The 25279-nt window shown below is 50.9% G+C and overlaps 2 protein-coding genes across 2 annotated transcripts; one reads left to right on the top strand and one right to left on the bottom strand.

The window, feature by feature from the left end:
* The first annotated feature begins 8 nt into the window (after positions 1-8).
* XRCC6 (X-ray repair cross complementing 6) lies at positions 9-17533 on the top strand. The gene is made up of 13 exons (XM_003772252.4): positions 9-1039; positions 1497-1588; positions 3584-3696; positions 5431-5569; positions 6053-6307; positions 6656-6839; positions 8269-8455; positions 9823-9991; positions 11421-11582; positions 11740-11869; positions 12862-12962; positions 14344-14457; positions 16770-17533. The coding sequence occupies exons 2-13, from the start codon at positions 1510-1512 to the stop codon at positions 16967-16969; spliced, it is 1833 nt and encodes a 610-aa protein (XP_003772300.1). The 5' UTR covers positions 9-1039; positions 1497-1509; the 3' UTR covers positions 16970-17533.
* Positions 17534-18070: 537 nt separating this feature from the next.
* On the bottom strand, positions 18071-22689 carry SNU13 (small nuclear ribonucleoprotein 13). Its single transcript, XM_031940114.1, has 4 exons — positions 22662-22689; positions 22085-22359; positions 19456-19576; positions 18071-18484 (listed from the first exon to the last, which is right to left on the bottom strand). The coding sequence occupies exons 1-4, from the start codon at positions 22687-22689 to the stop codon at positions 18222-18224; spliced, it is 687 nt and encodes a 228-aa protein (XP_031795974.1). The 3' UTR covers positions 18071-18221.
* Positions 22690-25279: the final 2590 nt, after the last annotated feature.

Raw genomic sequence — 25279 nt, 5'->3', positions numbered from 1 at the left:
TTTGCCGCCGGCGTGTGTGGCGTATGGCACTTTTGCGCATGTGTAAGACGAAACTTTTCCCCACGCCTACAAAGGGGTGGGGCTCCTCCCGGAAGAAAGTCGCTCAGGTAGTGGGAGAGTTGGAGGCGAAGGTGTTTTCCGCGCATGTGCTCCTCGCTTCCTTTGGCATTTCATTGGGCAGCTGAAGCTGTGGTTCTAAGGGAAACGTAGACGTCGAGATTCTCACCCTGTTCCCCCACCAGCTATTCAGCATCTTCCCTCCTTCCAGCTACTTTGTATTTATTTTGCATACATCAAGCCACGTACCACACCCATGCCTCTCTTAATAGACATTTTTGTGGCCTCGATGCTCGGGCGCTTTGTTGTTCGTCGTTATCAGTGGCATCAACTCTTCTTTCCACGTCCGGCGCTCTGCCCCCCGCGCCACCTAACTGCCTCGTCCATGGCAGGTACTTAACAAGGGCTTGTACTCTGGGCAGCCGACTGGGCCGTGACGCAAGTCCCGTCGGCGCCTGTCTCACCAAGCGGTCATTCTAGGCTCTGGTCCAAATACGAGGGCTGCCTCTGTCCTAGAGAGGGATTGCATGATTAGGAAAAATAACACGGCCACAGAAAAAATTACAAAATGGATACAAAGTAATTTTGTGGGTGAGGAGGACTAACTGCCACGGCCGTCGGGACCAGTCTCCTGCAGAAGGAACAGAAGTTTTCCGCGAAGAGTGTGACACAACTGGGGGCCGCAGAGGGAATAGAGCCGGGCCTTACTCTCTGCGCATGCGCACCATGCCACCGTGCACCTAGACTCCCTCCCACCGACGCCCTGAAGGGGCGGGGCTTTGGCTCCTCCTCTGGCCCGGAGGGCTGATTGGTTGGTAGGATTAGAGCTGGAGGAGGCGGGAAGGAGGGCTACACGTGCACTGAGGAGCTAGCGGATTGGGCTGCGGGGCCGCGCGCGTGCGCGCTGGGAGAATTCTCTCGGGGTGTTTTCCTCTGCTTCCTTTTCGCGCTCAGCTCTGCATCCTCGCTCGCCGTGGTCCAGGTACGGATGCGTGGGCGCAGCGACGTTCCCCCTCCCACCCCCCCCTCGCCGGGGCGTGCTCGTTTCCGGGCGTCCGCGAGCGGGCTGCCCGGGGAGAGAGGGCGGGGGCGGGGGCGGGGGCGACCCAGTTGGAGCGCTCCGTCCGCCTTGCGAGGGCAGCCTGGAGCCGGGGGGGGGGGGGGGGGGGGATCCCTGCCCCCGCAGCTAACGTGCCCTGGCGGACCCCACTGAGGACGTGTGTGGGAGGGGGGGTGAGAGTGCTGGTGAGCGTGGCGCGGGGTGTGCTCATGAATGTGTGTGTGTGTGGGTCCCGTGTGAGTATGTGGCGTGTGCGAGACACAGAGGGAGGGAGGAGGGGGGAAGAATTGATTTAGGGGGGATCCTGGCTCTGGGACCCTGGCTATCCCCCCCACCCGTGAAACTGGACCTTCACCTGCGGCTCTTTTTTCTCGTAAAGGGTCGCCACGATCATGTCTGGGTGGGAGTCGTATTACAAAAATGAGGGTGAAGACGAGGAAGAGGAGCAGGAGGAGGGGGCTGACGCAGAAGGTAAAAAGTTAGGAATAAATAAAGATCTAGGAGTGGGAGTAAAAGAATTGGTCCTTGGCTCGCAGGCAGCATTTTAAAATTAGATTTTTGTTGACATCTTTTGTTTTTACATTGCCTGGATTTCACCCTCCCAAAAAGCTATCCCTTACAACAAATGAATTATTTTAAAAGAGGAAGAAAAAATATATCAGAAAACCCTAACGTGTTCCACTCCCCTCTCTGCAAAGGGGAAGCATCTTCTCATGTCTATTCTTTGGAGATAAATTTTCTTGTAATTTTGCATCATTTGGCTTTGATTGTTTTGTCCTTTTCTTTTTCCACTTCCTAAACTAAAAGATTTGACCTCCCTAAGGCAACTATTTTTTTCTCCCTTCTAAGCTAACCTGCCCCTTCCATCCCACTTCTTTTAACAGTTCCCAAACTCTTGCCTGATTAGTCCCAAGTCTGGGAAAGTATGGTAAGAACTCCCAGTTATAGCGACTCTGAGTCAAAGCGTCACCAAGAAGGGGAAAATCTCAGCCTGGATTTTGCCTACCTCCTTCTTGATATTAAAGTTTCATTTTGCATAACATTTATCTGCACATCCTTTCCCTTCTCCCCAATATTTTTTTTTTATTTAATAGCCTTTTATTTACAGGTTATATGCATGAGTAACTTTACAGCATTAACAATTGCCAAACCTCTTGTTCCAATTTTTCACCTCTTACCCCCCACCCCCTCCCCCAGATGGCAGGATGACCACTAGATGTTAAATATATTAAAATATAAATTAGATACACAATAAGTATACCTGACCAAAACGTTATTTTGCTGTAGAAAAAGAATCAGACTCTGAAATATTGTACAATTAGCTTGTGAAGGAAATCAAAAATGCAGGTTTCTCCCCAATATTTACACAGTACCTTTCCCACAAGGTCGATAATAAATAGTGATTTGAATTAGGGTAATCAGAAAAGGCTTCCTCCTCACTTCTCAAGGGGTGCAATGACTGTGGTAGAAGGGAATTAAACCCCAGTGAGACAGTTTCACTCTTTATTTGTAATTGCACCTCTGGCTCAGGCTTGAGCGTGAGGCATTGGCTAGACTTGTTACATTTCCTTATCCACTGGTTCCTTTGTGTTGTCCAGCAAGCTGGGATCATGTATTGGAATCTATCTTTAAATAAGGTTCCTTCTAACTCCACAAAGAGTATGAGTCTTTTATGGGATCCTCTTTTGGTTATATTTATTATAATTCAGATTTTCTGTCTGGCAGCAGCACTGGTATTTCCATGCAGGAAACATCATCCGTGTGTAAAATAGGTTCTGCAGAGCACAGTTATGCTGTACAGTGTAGATCCTTTGTATTCTGCTCTGCTAGCACTGAGTCCTTCATGCAGGGAGGATCTAGAGGAGCTACAAAGTGGAAACCCCCTCCCCCCCCACAAGGATGTTTTGGGTGTCACATTCCCATATGCCTCAGTTTAAGTGTAAAGAAAAGACTTGGCTTAAAATGATGTTTCAGGTTCCTGGACCTTGGGCCTTAAACCTGATTTATGGTAGCTGCTGTGTAAGCCTGTGATGAGCTCATGGACTCTAGGAAATTTACAAATTACTCTTTAGCAGAACATTCAGATAAAATCATGAGAACAGGCACAATAACTTTGCAGGTAGCCTTGAAGAGTCTTTTGCTGTCCCCCTCCTTTATTCTGAATTATAATTGTCAGAGATTTCAAAGCTTCTTCAGAAGTGAATCTTTCTAATCCTGGAACTTAAAAAAAAAATCTGAATCAGAAACGGTCAAATAGGGAAGCAAGATTTCATGTTGTTCAGGGAACTTGGAACCATTTGAACCACCCAGGCATCAATCAGACACCCACTGTGTGCCCAGGTGGAGTGCTGGAGCCACAAATACACAAGGAAAGCCCTTAAGATCTTTTGTAATAAAAAAAAAATCTCAGTCCTTTACATTTGTAATATAAATTCAAATTGTTTTAAAAATGTTTTCTATTTATAGGAAACTATAAGTATTCTGGACGAGACAGTTTGATTTTCTTAGTTGATGCCTCCAAGGCGATGTTTGAACTCCAGGCTGAAGATGGAAGAACTTCTTTTGACCTAACCATCCAGGTGAGGTTATCCTTCCCATACAGAGCTTAAACTCCCAAACTTGGTTAAACTTAGTTTGATTGATTAAATTAGTTACCTGGAGCTGAGATGCCTTTTTTCCCTTCCAAGATTTTAGAACTTGCAATTTAATTTAATTTTAAAAAAAGGAAAAAGTGGAAGAGAAAAGGAGCATTATATGTGAAAACACAAATCTGTTGCTTTTAAAGCTGTCCTCCTAGTCTGTTCCCTTCTGAGCTTCAGTTCTATGGTTGTTTTTTTTTAAGCTTCAATAACTTTCCTTTCAAAAGTGAACTTAATTGCTTGTTTTCTTCTTTCCCTCCCTCTCTGGGGGAAAAAAAAGCATAGTCTATGTAACAAATAACTATCATACTGAAAAACCTACCCACCCATTTGTCAGATCTCCAAAATTCTGCATCTTGGCACCCCAAACCCTGCCTCCCACCTCCACTAAGAGCCCTCTGGAGTTGCAATTGGTCATTGCATTGATAAACATAATTGTTACATTGTTTGCTACCTAGGCTATGTTTTTGTGTTGTTTAAGCATAATACAATTTCTTCACATATTGTGGATGATAAAATTGTTCAAATCTTTTTTTGACATGTAACCCCTTTTGTTGGGGAGTTCAGTCTGACCAATCTCCCATTTTTGGTTTTCTCTTTTTGTCCAACTTTCTTGTTTTTTTGTTTTTCGTGTCAGACCAGCTTGTGGAGGTTACAGCATTAAATGAGGCTTCCCACCTGTTTTTCTGTGGGAAAGCGCTCATCTTTGATTTGTGTTGGGGGTGTTTGGTTTTTGTTTTTGTTTTTGTTTTGTTTTTTTTTTAACAGTTTTTGTGGTTTGTAAGGTGTTCTTAGGCAGGGGTGGGGGAAGTAAGACATTATTATTACCTGGTGGCTCAGCCCTGAAGCAGCTTTGAAATCCCATGAGGTAAGAACTAGTTGCCCCAAGTGGGCAGGATCCCAAAGCACTCTCATTCTCCAGCTCACATCTAAAGGGTTCTGGATCTGTTAACTCTGGGAACTTTGGGAAGAGGAGCAGACAAAGCACAACCAGCCTAATTGCAGTTTAGCTGAAATACACTACATTTGCATTACGTTTTCAAGTTCTCAGAATGAAATACAGAGCCCATTCTCCCTTTTCTTCCTAGTCCAGATCCAACATCTTTTTATATAAGAGTAATTTCAGGTTCAAACATTACAGAGAATATAACATATGGGAATCTGGCATTGGGACCTGGCTATGGAGCCAGCAGATTGATAGCTTTGTAATGACCACCTGAACTAGAGTCTCCTGAGAATCAGGCCATGTTCTTTACTTTTTAAGTACGATAGACTGTCCCCTCCCAGGAAGAGATTTTGGGGTTAGTCTGGTTTTCTGGCTTGGGTCATGGGGATGTTCAGAATCATCACCATTTTATAAAGAACTCCTCAAGCTAAAGCTCTGCCCCGAGCTGTATCCACGAGAGCTGCTCAGGAGGTGGTGGGCTCCTCTTATACCAGAGGGCCTCTGGGGAAGGCTGAGACCCCACATCTCAGGCTGCGATGGAGGAAGCGTGGCTGCTCAGGAATAGGCTGGGCCAGCCTGCCCTGGAAATGACACCCACCAAAGGGCTCTGTGAGCTCCATACCTTTCTCTTGGTATCTCGGGGGCTCAGCCCCAGGCTTTACCCTCAGAAGGAGCCTGATGCATGGATTGGCTGAGACTTTCCCTGGTGTCTCTGTGCTTTCCCCCAGTGCATCCAGAGCGTGTACAGCAGCAAGATCATCAGCAGTGACCGAGACCTTTTGGCCGTGGTCTTCTATGGCACCGACAAAGACAAGAACTCAGTGAATTTCCGGAACATTTATGTTCTCCATGAGCTAGACATCCCAGGTATGACACATTGAGATGTTCCCAGCTGATTCTGCTCTGTGGAAGAATGTCCCTGTCCAGGTGGCTGTGGGGCACATGGCTATGGAAACCTGGGTTCAAGTGCTAACTGCTGCTGACTCTGTTGGAACTTGGCTGCTCTCTGGGCCTCAGCTCCCTAATCTGTACTAGATGATGTAAATCCTACTCCAAGTCATCCACCTCTGAACTGAGAGGCAAAGAATATAAAAGAGGTGGTGTCCTGCCTTTAGTAGGATTTTGTCATCTCTTTCCAAGGTGGATCCTAGGAAACATCAGTGTAGGGTTTCAGAGTGTCTGCTCTGGAGTAAGTAGACTGCCCCTCGAGAGTGGGGATTGGCTGTGCCATAGTTGGTTTTTCCTGGCAAAATGCCCAGCTTGTGATTGGGGTTTAACGAATGCTTACGAATGGGTATGTTCTCTGTTACTTCATCTTCCTGTTGATCTCCTTTTGGCCCCCACACCTAGGTGCAAAACGGATTCTTGCGCTTGACCAGTTTAAGGGAAAACAGGGAGAGAAACATTTCCAGGAGCTCATTGGCTGTGGCTCGGACTATTCCCTGGCCGAGGCCCTCTGGGTCTGTGCTAATCTCTTTAGTGGCGTCCGGCTCAAGATGAGTCACAAGCGTGTCATGCTGTTCACCAACAATGACAGCCCCCATGGGGACGATAGCACCAAGGCCAGCAGGGCCAAGACCAAAGCCTGTGACCTCCGAGACACAGGTGGGTGAAGCAGCTGAGCCCAGCCCTGCAGGGGCACACTAACCCAGGGGTGGGAGGTAAGCGGCCGGGGAAATTGCTAACTTTGGGCAGGTCTTGGCCTGTAGAAGATGGGCTCAAGTAGGTGGTGGCAAAGACCCTGTGTATCAGGGTCTGGGGCCCGAATAAGATGCATTGTAGGAAGTCACTGTGGCAGCATTTATTAAATACCTGCTGATTGCTAGACATCGAACCTGCCCCCAAGGGGCTGCTTCGGCTCAGAGTGGTCCTTTTTTAAAAGACAGGCAGGAGAGGGGGGTATGGGTGGCAGTCACTAACTTGCTCTCATCATCTCCTTCTGCTCTGCACCAGGTATCTTCCTCGACCTTATGAACCTGAAGAAGCCTGGGGGGTTTGACATTTCCTTATTCTACAGGGACATCATCACCCCAGGCAAGGATGAGGACCTTGGGGTTCACTTTGAGGAGTCAGGCAGGCTGGAGGACCTCCTGAGGAAGGTTCGGGCCAAGGAGACCAGGAAACGCTCCCTGGCCCGGTGAGCTTCTCTGCCTCTGCTGCCCGTTCATGCTGGGCCAGCTTGTGGTCAGAGCGTAGCCCTTCTCTGACAAAGGCCACGAGCCTCCCAGAGGCTGCTTTTCCTGCTGGGGGAGCCAGCTAGTCCCTCCTGTTGGCGGCCCAACATGAGCTCACAGGAAACTTCCCCTCTCTAGGGGGACCTTTCAGGAAGCCCTAAGTAGTGGTTTGAGCAGGTTTCCCAAAGGCCTCTGCTACTGTGGGAGGCCTGGCCTGGCCTCCCTGCCAGTGGGTACCCTCAGCTCTGAGCCAGGTTCTTCTATTTCTCAGTCCAGGCCTCGCTCTTTGGGGGCTCTCAGGGAAAAAGTGATGGGACTTCCTGGCAGTTCCATAAGCTCGGGGTGGTTCTGGATTGCTTTGTGGTCAAGTTCATTTTGTCCAGACTCTGGCCTTGAAGCAAAACAACAGTGGTGATCTGTCCTTCTCTTTCATGAACAGTTGAGGTGAGGTTTGAATGAAAAAGGTAGAGAAGGCCCGTCCCTGGGCCTTCACAGGATGCTCCTTTAATGTAGGTGCAGGGGCTTGGGCACCCTCAGTCTCTCTTTTAATGCTGGTCTGGGATGTTTTCATGGAGACTCCTCCTACCTGGAAACCAGCACTTCTTAAGTCAGGATACCAGACTGCCCTTGGTCCAGGTCTTCTCTGAAAACGAAGCTTCGGCTATGGTGGTCTTCTGTCCGGAGAGCACCCGGCTTCCCGGGCTTCTTGGGAATATTAGAATCCAGATCTCGTCCCAGCGCTGTGACAATGGGCTGCTTCCAAAGCTCCCTCCTTCACAGCTAGGGAGATGGGCAGTTTAGGAGCAAACCTATTTTAGAGATGAGAAGACTGAGGGAATGTGAACTACCCAAAGCTCCCAAGTCACAGAATTTGAATTCAGGTCCTTTAACTCTGTATTGGTCTCTGCATTGCTTCGTGTTGCCTTGAAGCATTTTCTCCTAGAACTTGGTCCTCGATGCAGGAATAAGTCTGATAGGAGCCTCACTGTTCGGAGGGGGAAAGGGTGTGTTTAAAATGGGCTCCCGCTCCCTCCTTCCTTCATTCCCCCCCCCCCCCCCCCATGCCTCTTGCAGGGCACTGTCTACACCTGTTGGAGAGCTGTGAGAGGGATGGGACCCAGGCACTTAAAACCAGAGAAGGGGGTACTGCACATGTACAGAGCTTAGAAGGTCCGAGTTCAAATCCTCTTTCAGATACTTCCTAGCTGGGTGGTCCAAATTATTGAACCTCTGTCTGTCTCAGTTTCCTCATCTGTAAAATGGAGATCATAATGGCACTTAATCTCCCAGGGTTGTTGTAAGGTCAGAGGAGATGATATTTCTAAATAGTTTTGCGCTCTTACAACTAGCTATTGTTCCCATTTTATTATTAACTCTGCTCTTTCTCCTCAGGCTGAAGCTAAGGCTGGGCAAGGATGTGGCCCTGACCATTAGCATTTATAATATGGTCCAAAAGGCATTCAGGCCTCCTCCCATCAGGCTTTACCGGGAAACAAACGAACAAGTGAAAATCAAGACCCGGACATTTAACGTAGAAACGGGCAGCTTGCTCCTGCCCAGTGACACCAAGAGGGCTCAGGTAATTCCTCGATTCCTCCCGGGTCTTTGTCTGTGGGTAGGGCAGGGGGAGAAGTGTGAAGGATTTTTAAAAATTTTCTCCTCTCCCTGTGTGCACCTCTTTCCCCTCCACCCACAGTCTAAAAGAAAAAAAACTCTTGAAACAAACATGCACAGGCAAGGGAACAAACCCTGACCTTGGCCAGGCCTCAAACGTGTCTCCTCCAACTCCAGTTTGGCTCGTTCCAGCTGAACTGTAAAAATGAGATCTGGGCCCTGGAGTCATGTTACCTCCAGTGTGGACGTTCTAACACGCTAATGATCAGAGAGCCAGCAGCACACTGCCTGGTGTAGGAGCTTTGAAGACAGGCACAGGCCACTGTCCATGATCTCACCTGTCAGGTGCCAGACAGGGTCTTTCACATAGGGTACCCTTAGCTCTGGGCCGAGCCCTTCTGTTTCTCAGTCCAGGTCTCAGTTTTTTTGGGGGGGCTATTGGGAAAGAGTGAAGGGACTTCCTGGCAGTTCCATGAGTTTGGGGTGGTTCTGGACTGCTTTGTGGCTGGATTTGTTTTCTCCAAACTCTTGTAAGCCCTTGCCTCGCACCTCCAAGAAGTTCATCTATTTGTTGAATCGAATCAGAGTTTTCAGGAGTCTCCAGTGGAGATCAGTGGCCACTGATGGGTGCTGCCCTCCCAAGTCTCCATTCTTCCTTGGACTATTATTGCCCACCCCCCCTCACACAGCTCATTTGGAGGATGAGGCCCGGGGGGCCGGCTCAGTACAGGCCTGTTGGGGAGTTCCATTGTGCCTCTGTTGTTCTTGTGGTTCAGTGTGAGCTGAAGCTGACGGTACGGTCTGGACTGAATGCAGACCATCTCTGCCCTTCATCTCTGTGTTCTGGGAGAGGGGGACCTTGCAATACAAAGATGAAAGAATGTTAAATAGTGTGGCCTTCTTCTGCCAGAAAACCGTGGGAGGGTGTGGGATCTTGAAAATGCGGGCTGAGATAGGAATGAATCCAGGAGACCAGAATCAAGCTTTGTTGGGATTGGTGTCGGGGCGGTCAGCAGCAGCAGTGGAGGAGGAGGAAGAGCAGTGCCTTGGGTCATGGAGGAGTCAGGCTTCCCAGCAGCCCTCTCTGGGCAGTCATCTTACCCCACAGGGGTCTCTCAGAGCTAGCTCACTCATGACTTTATTTGATCCTGGCTTTTCTCTCAAGTACCTGAAAAAAGCCTGGATGGTTTTGCATTACTTTGTGCACGTGAAACTGAAGCATTCTGGTTCTGGTTCTCTGCCTCCCAGAGCCAGAGCTAAAGGAGCGTGGCCCACCGAGCTTCTGCCTACTACCCGGCCTTCTCTCCTGAGGCCTCTCTTGCCATCTTTCAGACCTATGGAGGCCGTCAGATTGTGATGGAGAAGGAGGAGACGGAAGAGTTGAAGAGGTTTGATGAGCCGGGCTTGATTCTGATTGGCTTCAAGCCCCTGTTTATGCTGAAGCAGCACCATTTCCTCAGGCCTTCTCTGTTTGTGTACCCGGAGGAATCCCTGGTTAATGGTGAGTGAGGACGGTCGTATTGTCCAGAAAATTGGGCCCAGGGCCCTTGTCATTGGAGGATCATGGGATTCTGCCTCAGAATCTCATTTTAAAATTCTTGGGTTACAGAAGAATCCAATTCTAGTGAAATTGGTTTGTATGGTACCAGAATGGTAAAAAGCAAGTTCATGGCCTCCAGAACAGCACTAGGCTCAGCAATGACTGAGTACAAGGGGCTCAGGGTGAAACAGGCTTCTGGGGAGGGAAGGTGGATTCCAAGTACAAGCAGAAATCAGTTTTATTTTGGCTGTGGCCAGTGGAGGAATTGGCTTTATTTAACAACTTATGTTTGGCACATGTATTTCCCTTTTTCTGGTCAGTGTGGGTGGGGTGGGAAGGAGAAAAGGCAGATTTGTGTTGTCTGGAAAGAATAAAATTTAATTACATCTTTTTTTAAGGTTTGTACAGGTTTAATCTGCATTGGGGAGGAGGGAGGTACGAGAAGGAGGAAGAAAAATTTGACCACGAAACCTTAACAAAAATGAATGTTGGAAACTATCTTTATGTGTATTTGGAAAAATAAGATAGCATCGAAGGGAAAAAAAATTATCAAGCCCTAGTTTGCAGATTGAGCCAAGATTCTTGTAATTCAGAAGGTGTAAATATGATCCTTTTCTAAGAAGGAGAGTGAGCCGTTCCGACCGACACCAGTGAGTCACACTTAGCCATGAAGGCTTGTGCTGAGATGGATACCAGGCCAGGGAAAGGAAGTTAGTTCAGTCGCTTTTTCAGTTTTCAAACATTCACTTTTTTTTCCTCATACTTCTCCCCATACAAACGTCCACATTGGCCAGAAACACATGCCTGCCTCTGCCCTTTCAGTCAGGAAGTGACAGCCAGCTCCCCCCCCCCCCCCCCCCCCCCCCCCCCCCCCCGGCCCTTGCTGAGCTGAGTTCTCAAGCCTTCCCAAATTGTTTATCTTTACATTCTTGTTGGGACTATGGGAATTGTTCTCATTCTCCCTGACTGTAGCATTTCAAACAAGGCTTCCCAAACTTTTCTTAGAAGTCATTGTGGGGAGTCCCTGACCTTGCTCTCTACCCCGGAACGCTGACTTTTTTAAAACTATATCTCATTTGTTGGGGAAGGAGGGGGGAAGATCCATTTATTGAGTACCTACTGTATGCCAGGTTCTTTGCTAAGCTTGTTACAGATGTGATTTCATTTGATCCTCATGGTAACCCTGGGAGGCAAATACTAATATTACCCCCATTTTACAGAAGAGGAAAGGAGCAAACAGTGGTGAAGTGACTTATTCAGGTTCACTCAGCTAGTAATGACCCAAGGCTAAATTAGAGCTCTTGTCTTCCCTCACTCCTGGCCCAGGTGCCTAGAAGCACAGCTTTGCAAATCATTTAAAATGTTGACCTTCAGGACATTTCTCCCCCAGGAAGTACAACACTGTTTGTTGCTTTACTCACCAAGTGTCTGGAGAAGGGGGTGTTGGCACTGTGCAGATACACCCCTCGCCAAAACAGCCCCCCATATTTCGTGGCCCTGATACCCCAGGAGGAAGAACTGGATGTCCAGAGAGTTCAGGTGACCCCTCCAGGTAAGTGGATGGTTAGTCTGACCTGAGCTATTTCCTCACTTGCCTTTTCTGGGGAGCAGAACTTGGGTTTTCTCGTGGCCAAGGAGCTTGGTTTGCCACTCTAGTCTGGGATGCTCCGGGCCGATTGCTTTGGGGACCCCGCTTCTTGTGCCTGCAGGCTTTCAGCTCGTCTTCTTGCCCTATGCTGATGACAAACGGAAGGTGCCCTTTACTGAGAAAGTCACCGCCAACCCAGAGCAGGTGGACAAGATGAAGGCAATTATCCAGAAGCTCCGCTTCAAGTACCGGTAAGTGTGGGCTGCCTCGAGAGGGGAGCCGGGCCCTGGGCAGAAGGAAAAGCCTGTTCTATCCTTTCTGGAGACCCTTGGTCTCTCATCCCTTGCTTGAGCTAAGTTGGTTCAGCCTCGGTGGCCTGCCTTACAGCGATGGATCCCTCTGAGTGAGAGGTGGGCCCCCAGCTGTCGCCAGAGTTACAGCTCAGGACCACACACCCCTCGCCAATGTGGTGGCTACAGGGCAGAGCTCGGGAACCTGGGCATCCCTCTGATGGACGTCTTCCTGGGCTCATTTCATTCAACCCGGGCTGTTTTTTTTTAAAAGCCCAGAACCTCCAGATTCTCTTGGCTTGAAGCTCAGGGGTGTCCCAGGCACTCTGTGATGAGCAGGGCTCCTGGAGCCCCTTCAGAGGTGGCAGCAGTGCAGCCACACGACACCTGCTGCTAGTAAATGGAATTGGTTTCCTTCAGAAAGTAACCACGCCCAGATAGGGCCAGGGACCAATGATCAGGAGCAGGGAAGGACAAGGGCAGGATCCGGGCCATCTTGACCTCCAACGTTGCTGCTGGTGGGCATGGGCAGCAGAGCCGTGGTCCCCTCCATCTTCTCACCTAGCCTGATGATTCACCTGCCCGCCTCCGGCTCTGCCCCTTATGTGGGGACCAATGTGCTGCCCAGGTGGCTCTGAGGGAGGCAGTAGCACGTGGGTTCCCTGGGTGTTCTTGCTCCAGCTGGTGCCCCAGAGGCGGGTATGGTTTGCTTGGGATCAGAAGTGGTGCTTCTGCCTCATCAGGGCTGGCGGGAGAGGCAATCAAAGGGAAGGGGTAGCTGAGGCTCGGGGGTTGTCCCTCCTACCCTGGTGCTCTGCCTCCCACCCGACAGGACCAGAGGGCTTCAGGGAGAGCTGGTGGTTTGGGCTGGGCGCTGCCGGGCATTGGCGCTGCCGGGCATTGGCGCTGGTCTCTGCTTACCTGGCTCTGCCCTACTGGGCTTTGGCTTCTAGGAGCGACAGCTTCGAGAACCCTGTGCTGCAGCAGCACTTCAGAAACCTAGAGGCCTTGGCCCTGGACCAGTTAGAGCCAGAACAGGCGCCAGACCTGACACGTAAGGCGCTGGGCTTCTCCCACACGGGGGCGGGGGGAGGGGGTGGTCCAAGCTGGGCCTTGTGCTGCTTGTCCTGGGCTGGGGGACTGAGGGGGGAGGGGTCTGGGGATGAGGACGGGGTCCAAGGTGTTCCTGAGGTACTTCCCAGTCTGGCTCCACTCCAGCCTCCCCTGCAGGATGTTTGTTCTGGCAGCTGCCAGGGTCCTTGTAAAAGGGACTGGTGAGGGAGGCTCCCAAGAGAGGCCGAGGCTGCGGCCTGAGAGGCCGGAGTTCTGGGGTCACATCCAGCTCCAGCCACGTGATGCCTCCGGGCCTCAGGGCAGTCACTGGGGCATCCCCGAGCTCTATGCTTGGGGAATAATTGCCTGACAAAGCAGCGTAGGGTAGAGAACTGTCAGTTGGACCTTCACGGCCCATTCACCTTGGAGTCTGAGGATTTGCAACTTGAGGAGGCTGCTGAGAGCCTCTGATTCAGCCCCTTCGCTTCATAGATGAGGGGGCTGGCCCCAGAGACTCACCAGGGCCTGCTGCAAGGATGCGCCTGGGCTTGCCAGAGGGCCGAACTGGCCTCCACAGAGAGCCTGCCTGGGGGAGAAGGCTGGGGTGTGCAGCTCAGAGCAGCCACGCCTGTGACTGTGGGGAGGGTCACACCAAGTGGCCAAGGCTTGAGCACATGAGTGGCGCTTGGTCATCCCGGACAGCATGGGCAGCATGGGCCTGTGGGCCCGGCTGAGGGGAGCAGACGTCCGGGGGCATGGTGCTGGAACCTTGGAGTTCTCTTGGACTCTTCCCCGGGCCCAGATTCATAACTGAGTCATGGAGACTTGGGGGGGGCGCTTTGAAAACATTGGTGCTCTTATATTTTGGGAGGGGTTCTAGTTTGTAAAGCTCCTGAGGGGAGAAATGCCCCTTCCCCCACTATGGTGTGGAGCTGAGCATCCCAGCCCCAGCCTCTGGGCACACAAGCAGTGCCCACACCGCTCAGATCCCAGTGCCTCCTGTAGCAGGCTCCCCCTCACTTAGCATTAGTGACTCCCACCTGCCCCGCCTTGGTGCTCAGTCCAACCCTGCAGGGGGAAACAGGTATCCAAGCGTCAGGACATGGGTCGTCTCACCGGGTTCTCAGCTTGGCTCCAGTGCTTCCTTATTTGGCCAAAGTAGAATGCCATTTTTGCCTTTGCTTTTCCCTTCTTTGATGTGAAGGGCTTGGATCAGCATAGAGTGGCAAGGCAGGGTCTGGAATTGGGGCTTGGAATCAAATTCTGCCCCTCTCTGGGCCCAGCTGGTTCACAGACTTCTGAGGTCCCTTCCTGCTGCAAGCTTGGATCCTTCGGGCTTCTAGTCTAGGGCCTTGTCTCCCCACTATCGCCTTCTCTTACAGTGCCCAAGGTCGAAGCGATGGATCTCCGGCTGGGCAGCCTGGTGGAGGAGTTCAAGGAGCTCGTCTACCCCCCTGACTACAATCCAGAGAAGAAGGCAACCAAAAGGAAACAAGGCAAGTCTGGGGGCTGGCTCCACTCCGAGGGGCTGCTCTCCTCTCCCCTTGTCAACCTTCTGAGGCTAGCTCAGCCCAGAAGCTGATAGGAAACCAGGAGAGTGGGAGTGCTGAGCCGCAGGGGCAGATGGTACCAAATGGGTGGCGCGGTGTGTGGCCATGGTTTTGTGGTTCAGCTCTTGTTGCCAGTCTTTATCTCAGAGGAGAGGTGGCCAGTCCCCTCCTTGTCCTTGGCCCAGGGCCTCCTTTGTCTGAGCTCCCCTGCTGCGTCACCGGCTGCCTGGTGGTCATCTCCAGCTGGCATCATACTCGCCTCAAATGCCACCCATGGGCTCAAAACGGAGCTCCTTATTTCCCTTCCCACAGATTTTTCCCACTAATCCCTGTCAAGTCTTTTGGTTTCTTCTCATAGAGCTTCCCCATGGCCACCACAGCCCCCAATCTGTACTCCTTTCCCCCACAGAGCCTTCAAAATCATCATGTCTTATATCTGCTTCACTAAGTCAAAAAATTTCATTGACTTCCTTTTTTCTCTTTTGGGAAAATTTAATATATTCTATTTTTTCCCAGTTACATGTTAAAAACAATTTGAGTTCCAAATTCTATCCCACCCTCCATCCTTTCCTTCTCCCATAATTCTCTCATAATTTAAACAAGCATTTCAGCTGACATTTTGAGCCTTCACTCTGCCTTCAGCCACTTCCTCTTCCTATTTTTCTCCTTCATGCCTTCTTTGTCCTAACCAGACTGGCTGCCCATCCGACTACTGATGATCTCCCCTGGGCCTCTCAGAATCTCAGGCTCTTTGAAGGCTCAACCTGTGAACTAACCAAACACCCCCAATAGTGTCCTCTGCTTCCAATGGTGTGTGAGGTCAGCTCTTGTCCGTTGTGCCCCCTTTCCTCAGCAGAGTATTCCTTGGGCTGCTTTTTCCCAGCACCTGGCACTTTAATTTGGTCCAGACCTCAGAGCACTCAAGTGAAGAAGTCCCTTTACCTATACAGATCACAGCTGCTCTGCAGGGGTTTTTGGGCTCCCAGTCTAGCCCCATCCCCCTGCAGGCAGCTTTAGGTCTCCTGGATTATGTGCTGGGCTGGCCTTCCCTTCTCCTTCTCAGCCAGATTTCTTGGAAGGTGCCATCCACCTGTGGTGCCCCTGCTTCCTCCCACCTGCCCCTCATCTCCCCCCCCCCCTCCCCCCTTTCACTAAAACTGCTCTGGAGCAGGGGTCAGCCTGAAGAGGTGGCCGGAAGCTTTTACTGCAGAGGCCAGATGTCCCTTTTTATATTCCAGAAGAAAAACCTCATGGAAGAGTTCTTGTATGATCCAGTGAGGGCACTGACGATTTACTCTTGCCTCTCTATTCCCAGAACCTAGCTGGGACACCTAGTAGGTGCTGCTTTTAAAAGCTTCGAGTTAAATGTCTTTTTTCAGAGACCAGTCGTTTTCAGGTTTGTCTAAGCTTGATGTCTTCATATATATCTCTTCAATTTTCTATTTAATGATTAGTTGTACTGGCCTTGGAGCCAGGAATACTTGGTTTGGATCCCTGACACTATTTCTCATTTTCTCTAGTTCCCAGACAACTTTAATCCATGCCGGACTTGCCGGCCCCTTCCCACCCTTGTCCAGCATGTCTCGTATTTGCCCTTTCATTTACTCATGATTAACAGCTGCTCTGAAGTTTTACATTGGGAGCATCTTTATTTCTGAATCTGCCCTCATTCTTCCGAGTTTATTCTGTCTCCCTCATGAGGTTTCATTTATGGTTCTTTTGTACAGTGGCCACCCCAGCTTTACCTTGTCCACAGCGGGCTCCCAGAGAGGAGCAGGATTGGTCTGTCTTCCTGCTTTAGTACCTGGCACACAGCTGATGCTTAATTAATGCTGTTAATGTAACTTGGAAGATCAGATGCTCCAGGTGTTGTGACATTCTAACCAAGTGGGACTCGCAGACCAGAAGTGTTGTTTTCAAGAAGGCCTTTCTTAAACTTGGTCCCTGTGATCCTCTCTCCCACTACAAGTCCTCATTCCCACCCACTTGGCAACTTTCCCTTTTCCATCTGGTCTGGTTGCTCCTGTGGTTCCCCATTGCTCCTAAATTACAAGGGCAGACAGCTGCTGTGGGAGGCCCTGGTCAGGGCAATCAGTACAGCCAAAAGCCAAGCCTTGTGCTGTTTTCTGTGGACCCCTGCCTGCTGTGCTCCCCTCGCCTCTTCCTCCAGGCACTGCACACAGCAGTGGCTCGAATGCAGCCACTCCCAGCAGGCCATGACTGAGGAGCATCTTTTAGTTGTGTTTTTTAATTTGCAGATGGCAGTGGTCCTGCGGAGAAGCAGCCCAAGCTGGAGCTGTCCGAGGAGGAACTCAAGGCCTACTTTGAGAAGGGCACCCTGGGCAAGCTCACGGTGCCCATGCTTAAAGAAGCCTGCCGTGTGTGCCAGCTCAAGACTAATGGCACTAAGAAACAGGAGCTCCTGGACCTGCTCACACAGCATTTCCAGAAAGCTTGAGGGGCACCAGGCCCCTGTCTTGCCCTGCCACTTTTTTTTTTTTTTTTTTTATATACTCTTTCTTTTCTTTGGGAGTAGACTTTGTCCTGGTTCTTCTACTCTTGACAGATCATTTGGATTATAAGTCTCAAGCTACTGCAGATTCAGGGATCTGGACCTCACTCCTTTACAAGTCCACCCTGGCCTTCAAAAAGACATGGAGGCAGGGCATCGGACAGTTGCCCCTTTCTGCTTGGGAGCACAGTTCCAGTCCCTAACCTTGCTCCTGCTGATGCTTGAGGGTGGGGTGATGATTCCCCTCCCCACCTTTGTCTTTTGTACCCTAGGCCACACCACAGGCTGACTGAATGACAGGGAGATCTCCAAGAAGGCTGTAAGTTCTTAATAAATACCCACAATAACTTGGATTGGGAATTTTAACTGGAGGTTTCTGAACTTTTGGGAAGATGATGTTCACATTTGCATTTCAATAATTAGTTGCCTTTGGTCTTCCCCATTCTGTTTCATACACTTAAAGCTTATTTTAAAAAAATATAATAAAATAATGCAGTGTTGTTTAAAAAACAAACCAAGCATGAAAACTGATTTAAATTCAAGAAAGTAGAATATGGATCATTAGGAAGTATGGCTGAGAAAAAATGGAGGGCCCCATACTCCTGAGAATTAGGAAGGCTCTGGGTTTGGGTCACAGTATATCCGGATGCTGGAAGGGGAATGGGTCCACAGCTACAGGAGGCTTAAACTGGGGACTTAAACCCTATAACCATTAGGAAACTGGTCCAGGCTGCCAAGGATAAGCTGGCACCTTGGAAAACTGGGCAGGTTTCTGTATGCCCTGAGTAGTGGAGAAAGGGAATGGCAGCTGGGCTAAGTGCCTTCCGGAGGAGTGCCCAATTGGCTCCTGTTCCTGGCGGGAGGCTTAGGATTGTGTGGTGGCAGCTGACTGCTTGGTGTGTGGACAACTATGAATGAGTTCTTTCCCCTCCCCCCCAAAAGCTATCTCATGATCTCCATACCTATAGAAAATGAGTCCCACTAAATGGAAGTTTCAAGGGCAGGGAAGGAGGAAGAATGGGGGGGAAAAAAAAAAACAATCGCTTATAACAGCAATAAAAATTTTTTTTAACATTGAAAGTCACCTGAGCACAGTCTCTGTCCCTCCCCCATCCTTTCACCACGATCCACATCAACGGCCCTCCCAGTCGGATCCCCGGGGGAGCGCTACAAACACACCTGAGCCACAGGTGTCGGCTTAGACTAAGAGTCTCTCAATCGACTGCTGGACGGACTGAATCTGAGGCTTCAGCTGAGAGCCTTCTTTGATGGTGACGGAGCAGGCGATGACCGGCCTGGAGACGCCACAAGCTCGCCCCAGTGCCTGCTTGGAGCGCACGAACACGTAGGGGACGTTCTTGTCTTCACACAACAGTGGGAGATGGAGGATGATCTCCAAGGGCTCGGCGTCGGCAGCCATCACGATGAACTCGGAGATGCCTCTGTTGAGTGTCTTGGTGGCTGTGGAACAGAAAGTTTCAATGACCAGCCTCTTCCCGCAGCCTGCAGAGGGCTGGCTGGTGGGACCCTTCCCCCCATTTCTAGGGGATCACCCCACTTGTTGGGCCTGAGGTTTAAGGCTTCCTAAGACAAGCACTCAGAGCCCTGGAGAAAACCCAGCCCCCTGGGGGCATCTGGCCTGCATTCCTCCAGCAAGTTTGCCAAGGGAATCCCCAGGGTGAGCATGAAAGGAAGGGAACGCCTGGTCCAGCTGGGCTGCTGAATGGACCCTAAGGCCACAAAATCGCATGAAGAAAAGACTTGTTTTTTTCACTAACATCTCAATAAAACCTAGCATTTCCTTCAGCTCTGTAAAAGGACTAACCCATCAGCTTCAATGGGGACCCACCACATAAAAGGATGAAGCCTCCATTAGATCAATGAACCTTCAGAAAAAGGGAGGGCCAGCGGCCTCCAGACTGCTACAGGGAACAAAGCTAGAGGGAGAGAGCAGCCCGAGAGCCAATCTCTGCCCCCAATTACTTAAAACTCTCCGTCAGAGGTTTCATCATCTATACAATGGGAGGGTTGAACTGGGTGAGCTAAGGTTCTCACTAGCCCCGATTCTAGGACCCTCAGCCTTGCCTGAGATTACCCAGAACAGTCAAGACCAAGCTGGGCTTTGAAGCCAGGATTCCAGACCTCCTCCTCTCCCTCACTTTGCCCAATCTGGTCACCAGCACACACTCCCTCCCAGCCCCCAGACCCAGGAGAGGCTCTCCAGTTCATGGGAATGGAATCAGAAGCCTTGGGCAGAGTTCAGTGTTCTTGTGGGTGTTGCTCCCCCCAGCCCCTCCTCCCCCTTAGCTCTTAGAATGGAAGCTTCCTGAAAGCAGGAAGGCTCTGCCCAAATGCTCATTCCTTCAGCAAGGCCCCAGCTGACCCCACTCCAAGCAGGAAAGCCAAGGGCATGTTCCTGCCAGCTGCCTCACCTTCATTGGCGCCCTTCCGGAGCTGCTTGTAATTACAGGACTGCTGTACCAGGTCCAGAAGCTTTTTGGTGAGCTGGGCATCTGCCAGTGGGTAAGCTTTGGGGTTCACTTCAGCCTCAGTCTGGAAAAAGGGAGGATAATTAGGGTCAAGGCTTCATCAGCAGCAGTTACAGCTCAAGGTCTGGGAGAGCTGGGGACCCAAAGCATCCTGTCAGGGAAGCAAGGTAGGATCTTCCAGTCATACCCTGTGCCCATCGATTCCCTCTCTCTGCCCATTAGGGCTCATTGCGAAATGATAACAGCAGTTGGTATATCTACAGGGCTTTCAGGCTGGCAAAGTATTTTCTCCGTACATCCTTCTGCCATTCCAGCTCTGGAACAGCCTCCCTCCTCCCCTCAGCTTCCTTCCTGCCACCTCCTCCAAGAAGCCCAGTCTGAATGACCCACTGCTAATCCCACCTTCTCTGGCTTGACTTTACCTATTGAAAGACAAAGAGTCAGTTCCTTGAGGGTAAAGAGCAATTCCCACTCTCCAGACTAGGACAAAATCAAGCCACTAATGAGTGGGAGAAGGGTCCACTCAGCAGCTGAAATCAGCAACACATGTCACTTGAGAGGGGAGGAGACAAAGGACTAAGACCCTCTCAGGTTCAGGGGATCCTCCAGTCAGATGAGGCAGGCCCCAGGGGAGCAATCATCCTCTGAATACCCAAGTGCCAAAGGGGACCAAAACTCCCTGGGTGACCCAGGGGAGCAATCTGGAGAACAGCACAAATCACACTCTGAATAATACCCAAGTGCCAAAGGACCAAAACTCTCCAGTGCCCTGTCCTGGAGGGGGGAGCCCTGGATTCAGCATCTGGAAGAGGGCAAGGAGCTCAGCCAACTCCCATCAGGCTGAACTTCTGACACTCTGCATCATTGAATGCCTCACCCAGAGGGGCCAAGTTATGGGATCTTCTCCCAAGGGGGACTAACTCCTGCTTACAGGGTGCTCACTGGGGCCTTAATGAGGGCCTCCAATCACAGGAAAACCAAGACAAAACCTCAAATCCCCATCCTTAAGAAAGGTTTGTTTTACAGAAGAGGAAACTAAGGCAGGGGATGGGAAAGTTTAGGACCATGACCCAATTCATTTTAGGTTTCGGAGTCCAGAAGTGCCATCATCTCATCCAACGCGTTCACTTTACAAATGAGTAAACTGAGACCCAAAACAGAGATAGAAATCTCAGTCCCAGAGCCATCCAGGCCCTTTCTAACCCCGCCCCCGCCCCCCCCCAATCCCTTCAAATCAGTTTCATTCCTAGAGCCCTCTGCCAAAACCTCCCTTCCTCCTCCCACCAGCCAATCAGGCTAAGTCTAAACAGCTGCACTAACTCTCGGCTCACTTACCTCACACCGGTCAAAACAATCTTTGTACGGGACAAATCTGACCTTGTTCCTTCCCTACTCAAGCACCTGCGGAGCATCCCTACTGCCCCTACACAAAAAGGCCTCCACCGGACCTTCACAGCCCACACAATGTGTCCTTTCCTGCCTTGCCGTCTCAGCCTCAAATCCAGGGGAGGAGGCAGGATTCAAGCCGAACCTCCCAGTCACCAGGGCCATCCAGGGAGGCGGGACCTTCCCAAACCTGGAAAACCTGGGCTCAAGTCCCACTCGGGCAGTCCTGGCCCTGGGACCCGGGGCAAATCACGGAGGCCCTGTGGGGCAGCCCTGGGTGCCAACAAAGGTGCCCCGAGAAGCCACGCCTCGGCCTTCCAGGGCTGGCCTGCGGAGGGTTTGGGGGGGGAGAAGAGCTGGGACATGCTGCAAAGCCCAGAAGGCCGGCAGGGCCTCCGCTGTCTCAGGTCCCTTTATACTATGTATCCACTGGGGCCTCCCACGTGCCTCCCTCAGGCCCAGGGCTGACACAAGGAGGCAGCCTGGTTGCTAAAGGGCCAACCGGCCCCACAGCGCCGGGAAGGGGCGTCGGGACTCGGCCGGACCACTACGCAAATCCTAACAGTTTACTCCGACTGCCGGCGTTTATCGATCCCAGCGCGGCCGGTCGCTGGTTAGCCGAGCGGCGTTCGTTTCCCAGTACGGCGGCCCGCGGGCCAGCAGCCCCAGCGTGTACGGCGGGGGCGGGCCTGGCTTCTCCACGTGCGCTGGGGCCTCCGCGGCAAGCGGGGCAGATGCAAGCCGGCGTCCCTGGCGCCGCCGCGGCCGTTTTTCCCGCCTCGCTCCCACGTGGAGGCCTGGGAGGCTCGGCCTCTGCGCCCCGAGGCCTCCATCGCGGCGCGGCTGCAGGAGGCGTCGCCCCGAATCTCGCCGGGAGCCGGCGCGGCGGAGGCCCGGGGATAGAACGCCAAGTTCCCACTTTCTCAGCCGCGGCCCCCCTCCCCCCCCAGTCTGCTTCCATAACGGCCCGAGAACCGGCCGAGGATACAATGTTTCCCCTTCCCGAGCCGCCGCCCCCGCTTCCGAACGCTGCTGGGCGCGCGGGCCGCCGGCGGGACACAATGTTTCCGCTTCCTCAGCGTGCGGAGCCCCGGCCCGGGCCCGCAGCCGCCGCCGGCCGGCGGCCCGCCCCGGCCCTCCCGGCAGCCCCCGCCCCGGCCCTCCCGGCAGCCCCCGCGGCACTCACCATCCTGGCGATCCTGCCTCCGACCCCCTCCTCGGAAGAGCGCTGGGATGGCGGCAGCAGGACGAGTCCTCTCGGCTCGGGAGCTTCACGGAGGATGCCTGAAGTAGAAAAGGCCCCGTTCGGGGCACCGGGGAATGAGGCTGCTGGGAAAGAGGGCGGAGCCACCGCGGAGTCCTTTAGCCCGCCCCCTCCCTCCTCTCCCCCCCCCTCCCCTCCCGTCCGCTCCTCCACATCACCCCCCTCCCCGGCCGGATGTCCCCGGCTGGGGGCCCAACCTTCCGGGATGAGCCCGCGCGGGGTCCTTGTGATTGCTGATGCTTTTACCTCTCCATCACTCCCTCACCCAGTCCGCCCGGGCTACGGGGCTGCCCCTCCTCTCCCTGAGACAGCCCTTCCCACACCTGGGATTCAGATTCGGGATCCCCTAGTCCAGGGTCCTAAGCACGGGCGCCCGTTGTCTTTTTGCACGTGCATGTAGTCGCCCCTTTTTTTGTTTTTGTTTTTTGATGAGACAATTGGGGCTGAGGGCCTGACATGTTTTAATAGCATCAGTCTCCCAGCCCCTGAGGCTCCTGACCCTCCAAATCCCGCTTCCGCTTTTTCATTGGCTATCCCCGGGGCCTGGGGGGCTTTTCTCTCCCGCGAAGTCTCCGCCCCCGGGTTTCTGGGCCGCCACCATTCTAGTCTCAGTCAAAATCTGCCCTTCGAGGAAGCGGGAAGCCCCCCCCCCTCCGCCCCCTTAAAGCTCGTTCCTCCCCTGGTGATTAGCTCCAAGGGAGCCTGTATGAATGTTGTGTGGGGCGCTCCCAAAGTCTACAAATGTGGGGGACACCTCTGCGAAGTTCCCCACCAGCCCCCACTCTTTAGATTGTAAGAACCTGGGAGGGTGGGGGTCACAATTATTATTATTTTTTTACTCCCCAGGGCATTTCACAAGGCCTGATTGTATATTTTATAGTAGACACTATAAAAATGCTTTTTGACTTGAATGGAATTATTTTCCTTTATAATTTTAAGTATTTTATTTCTGCATTTAAAAACATGATTCTGAGAGCGGTTAATGGGTTTCATCGGACTGGCTGAGGGGTTTTCAGATTCATCGGGACCTCATTTAGGGCTACTGGAGTGGTTTTCTGTTTTCTCCTCCTGCTTTTTTGACAGATGAGGAAACGGAGGCAAGCAGGGTGAGGTGGCCTGACTAGGATCATACTAATAAGTGCCTGGGGTCACATTTGAACTCAGGTCTTCCTGACTCCAGACCCGGTACTCCATTCATTGTGCCACCCAGCTACTCCTACCTGGAGGAAAACCATGATACAAAAAAGTCAAAGAAACCCTGACCTAGTCAGATCTCCCTCAATGTACTGAAAGGGAAACTGAGGCTCAGAGAGGAGAAGGAGAAGGACTGCCTAGGACCTCACGGGCTAATACCAACAGAGCCAGAACACCATAAATGGGGGCTCTAAATGAAGAAGGTTGCTCATTTTGCCCTAATGGTCACAGAAGCAGTTCTTTTTCCTTAAATCAGAGGAAGCCTCCTTTATAGGGGCTTGACCCTAGTGCCAAGTTCTAATTCTTTGTCATAAGAGAGGTTCAATTTCAGGAGTGCTCAGGGAGGGCAGCGGTAGATCCTGAAACTCCTAACTTAAAAAGAGGGAATGGACCTGTTTTTGATTTTGGTTTTGATTTTTAAATAGAAAAAGAAGAAATGACAGAGATTTGAAATGGGCACTTCCTCAGCAGCCACTACTGCTGCCCTCTCAGGCCTCCAAAGTTCTTGGCAAATCCAGTGCCTTTTTTCTTGGGGCTCCAAAGAGGGATGGCCTCTGCTCCATAGCCTTGCCCAGGGCTCTCTGCAAGCTGCAAGTTAGTTTTTTTTTTTTTTCTTAGTAGTAATTTATTTTTCCAATTACATATAAAGATAGCTTTTAACATTCATTTGTGTAAGATTTTGAATTCTAGAATTTTTTCCCTTCCTCCTCTTCCCCAAGGCAGCAAGCAATCTAATATAGGTTATGCATGTACAGTCATTTTAAACATATTTCCTCATTAGTAGTGTTGGGGGAAAAAATCAGAGCAAAAGGGAAAAATTATGAGAAAGAAGTAAACAAATTTTTAAAAAGGTGAAAACACTATGCTTTAATCCTCATTCAGTCTCCATGGCTCGCTCTCTGGATGCAGATGGGCGGTTGCCATCCCAAATCTGTTGGAATTGCCTTGGTGAGAAGATCCAAGTCCATCACAGTCAATTGTCTCACAATCCAAGCAAGTCCTCAATGAATATTGTTGGAAGAGAACAGGCAACTCTTCTTTCTTATTGATTATGTGAGCTTGGAAAGATCACCTGGACTCTCCATTGCTTCTTCTGTAAAAAGAAAGAGCTGGAAGTGGTCTTTTTCTTTGCATACTTAGCATCTAGTATGGATCTCCACCCTTATCACCTTGTATTTCCCTCCAGCCTCCAGTGTTTTGACACTTAGTAAAAGTATTTAATAAATACTCCTTGTTTGTTTGGTTCATTCATTCATAGGATAGGATCTTAGATTCTGAGCTTGAATTCACACACCAATCGGTCATATTTGCTAGAGCTGTTAACTCAGACTGTGGAGAGAATGCTGAGTTTGCCTTAGTGGCTGAGGGCCCTCATTGGTTCAGAATCTTTGGAAAAGACAGATTGTCTTTCTCAGTCTCTCTCCCCTCCACTTTGAGATGAATTATAGATACATAGAGACTTGTTTGCATTTTCAAACTTTTCAATGCATCATCAGTTGTGCTGATTTTTTTCCTCTAAAAAGTACTATTTGTTATACGACATGGCTTTCTGGGAGGGATCCCCAGGGGATACTATGGCGATGTGAAATAAGGAAGACAACTATAAACACTTTAAAAATAAAGACTGAAACTAAAAGACACTAGAGAAGCTCGTTTCCCAGCAGATCCTTCACTTCAGACAATTCTGGTCTCAGTGAAGGGCCTTTCTGATGTCATCTCGCTCCCATCCAAAGAGTTCATTCCCTCATTTGTATTTTCTGTTACATTCAAACATATGGAACTGCTTTGATTTCTGTTTGTGATGCTCTTTTGTGTATCGTCGCTTGGTGGGGACGTAGGTAAGCTAAGGACCAGCCACTATAAAAATGATTCATGTTCTGAACCTGGAAAACGGTTTCCCCTCAACCAGCAGAATTTAGATGA

This window comes from Sarcophilus harrisii, chromosome 5 (genome assembly GCF_902635505.1).
Source record: "Sarcophilus harrisii chromosome 5, mSarHar1.11, whole genome shotgun sequence".
NCBI classification, from domain to species: Eukaryota; Metazoa; Chordata; class Mammalia; order Dasyuromorphia; family Dasyuridae; genus Sarcophilus; species Sarcophilus harrisii.
The sequence above is the reverse complement of the archived record's forward strand: the minus strand, read 5'-3'. Positions and strand labels throughout refer to the sequence as shown.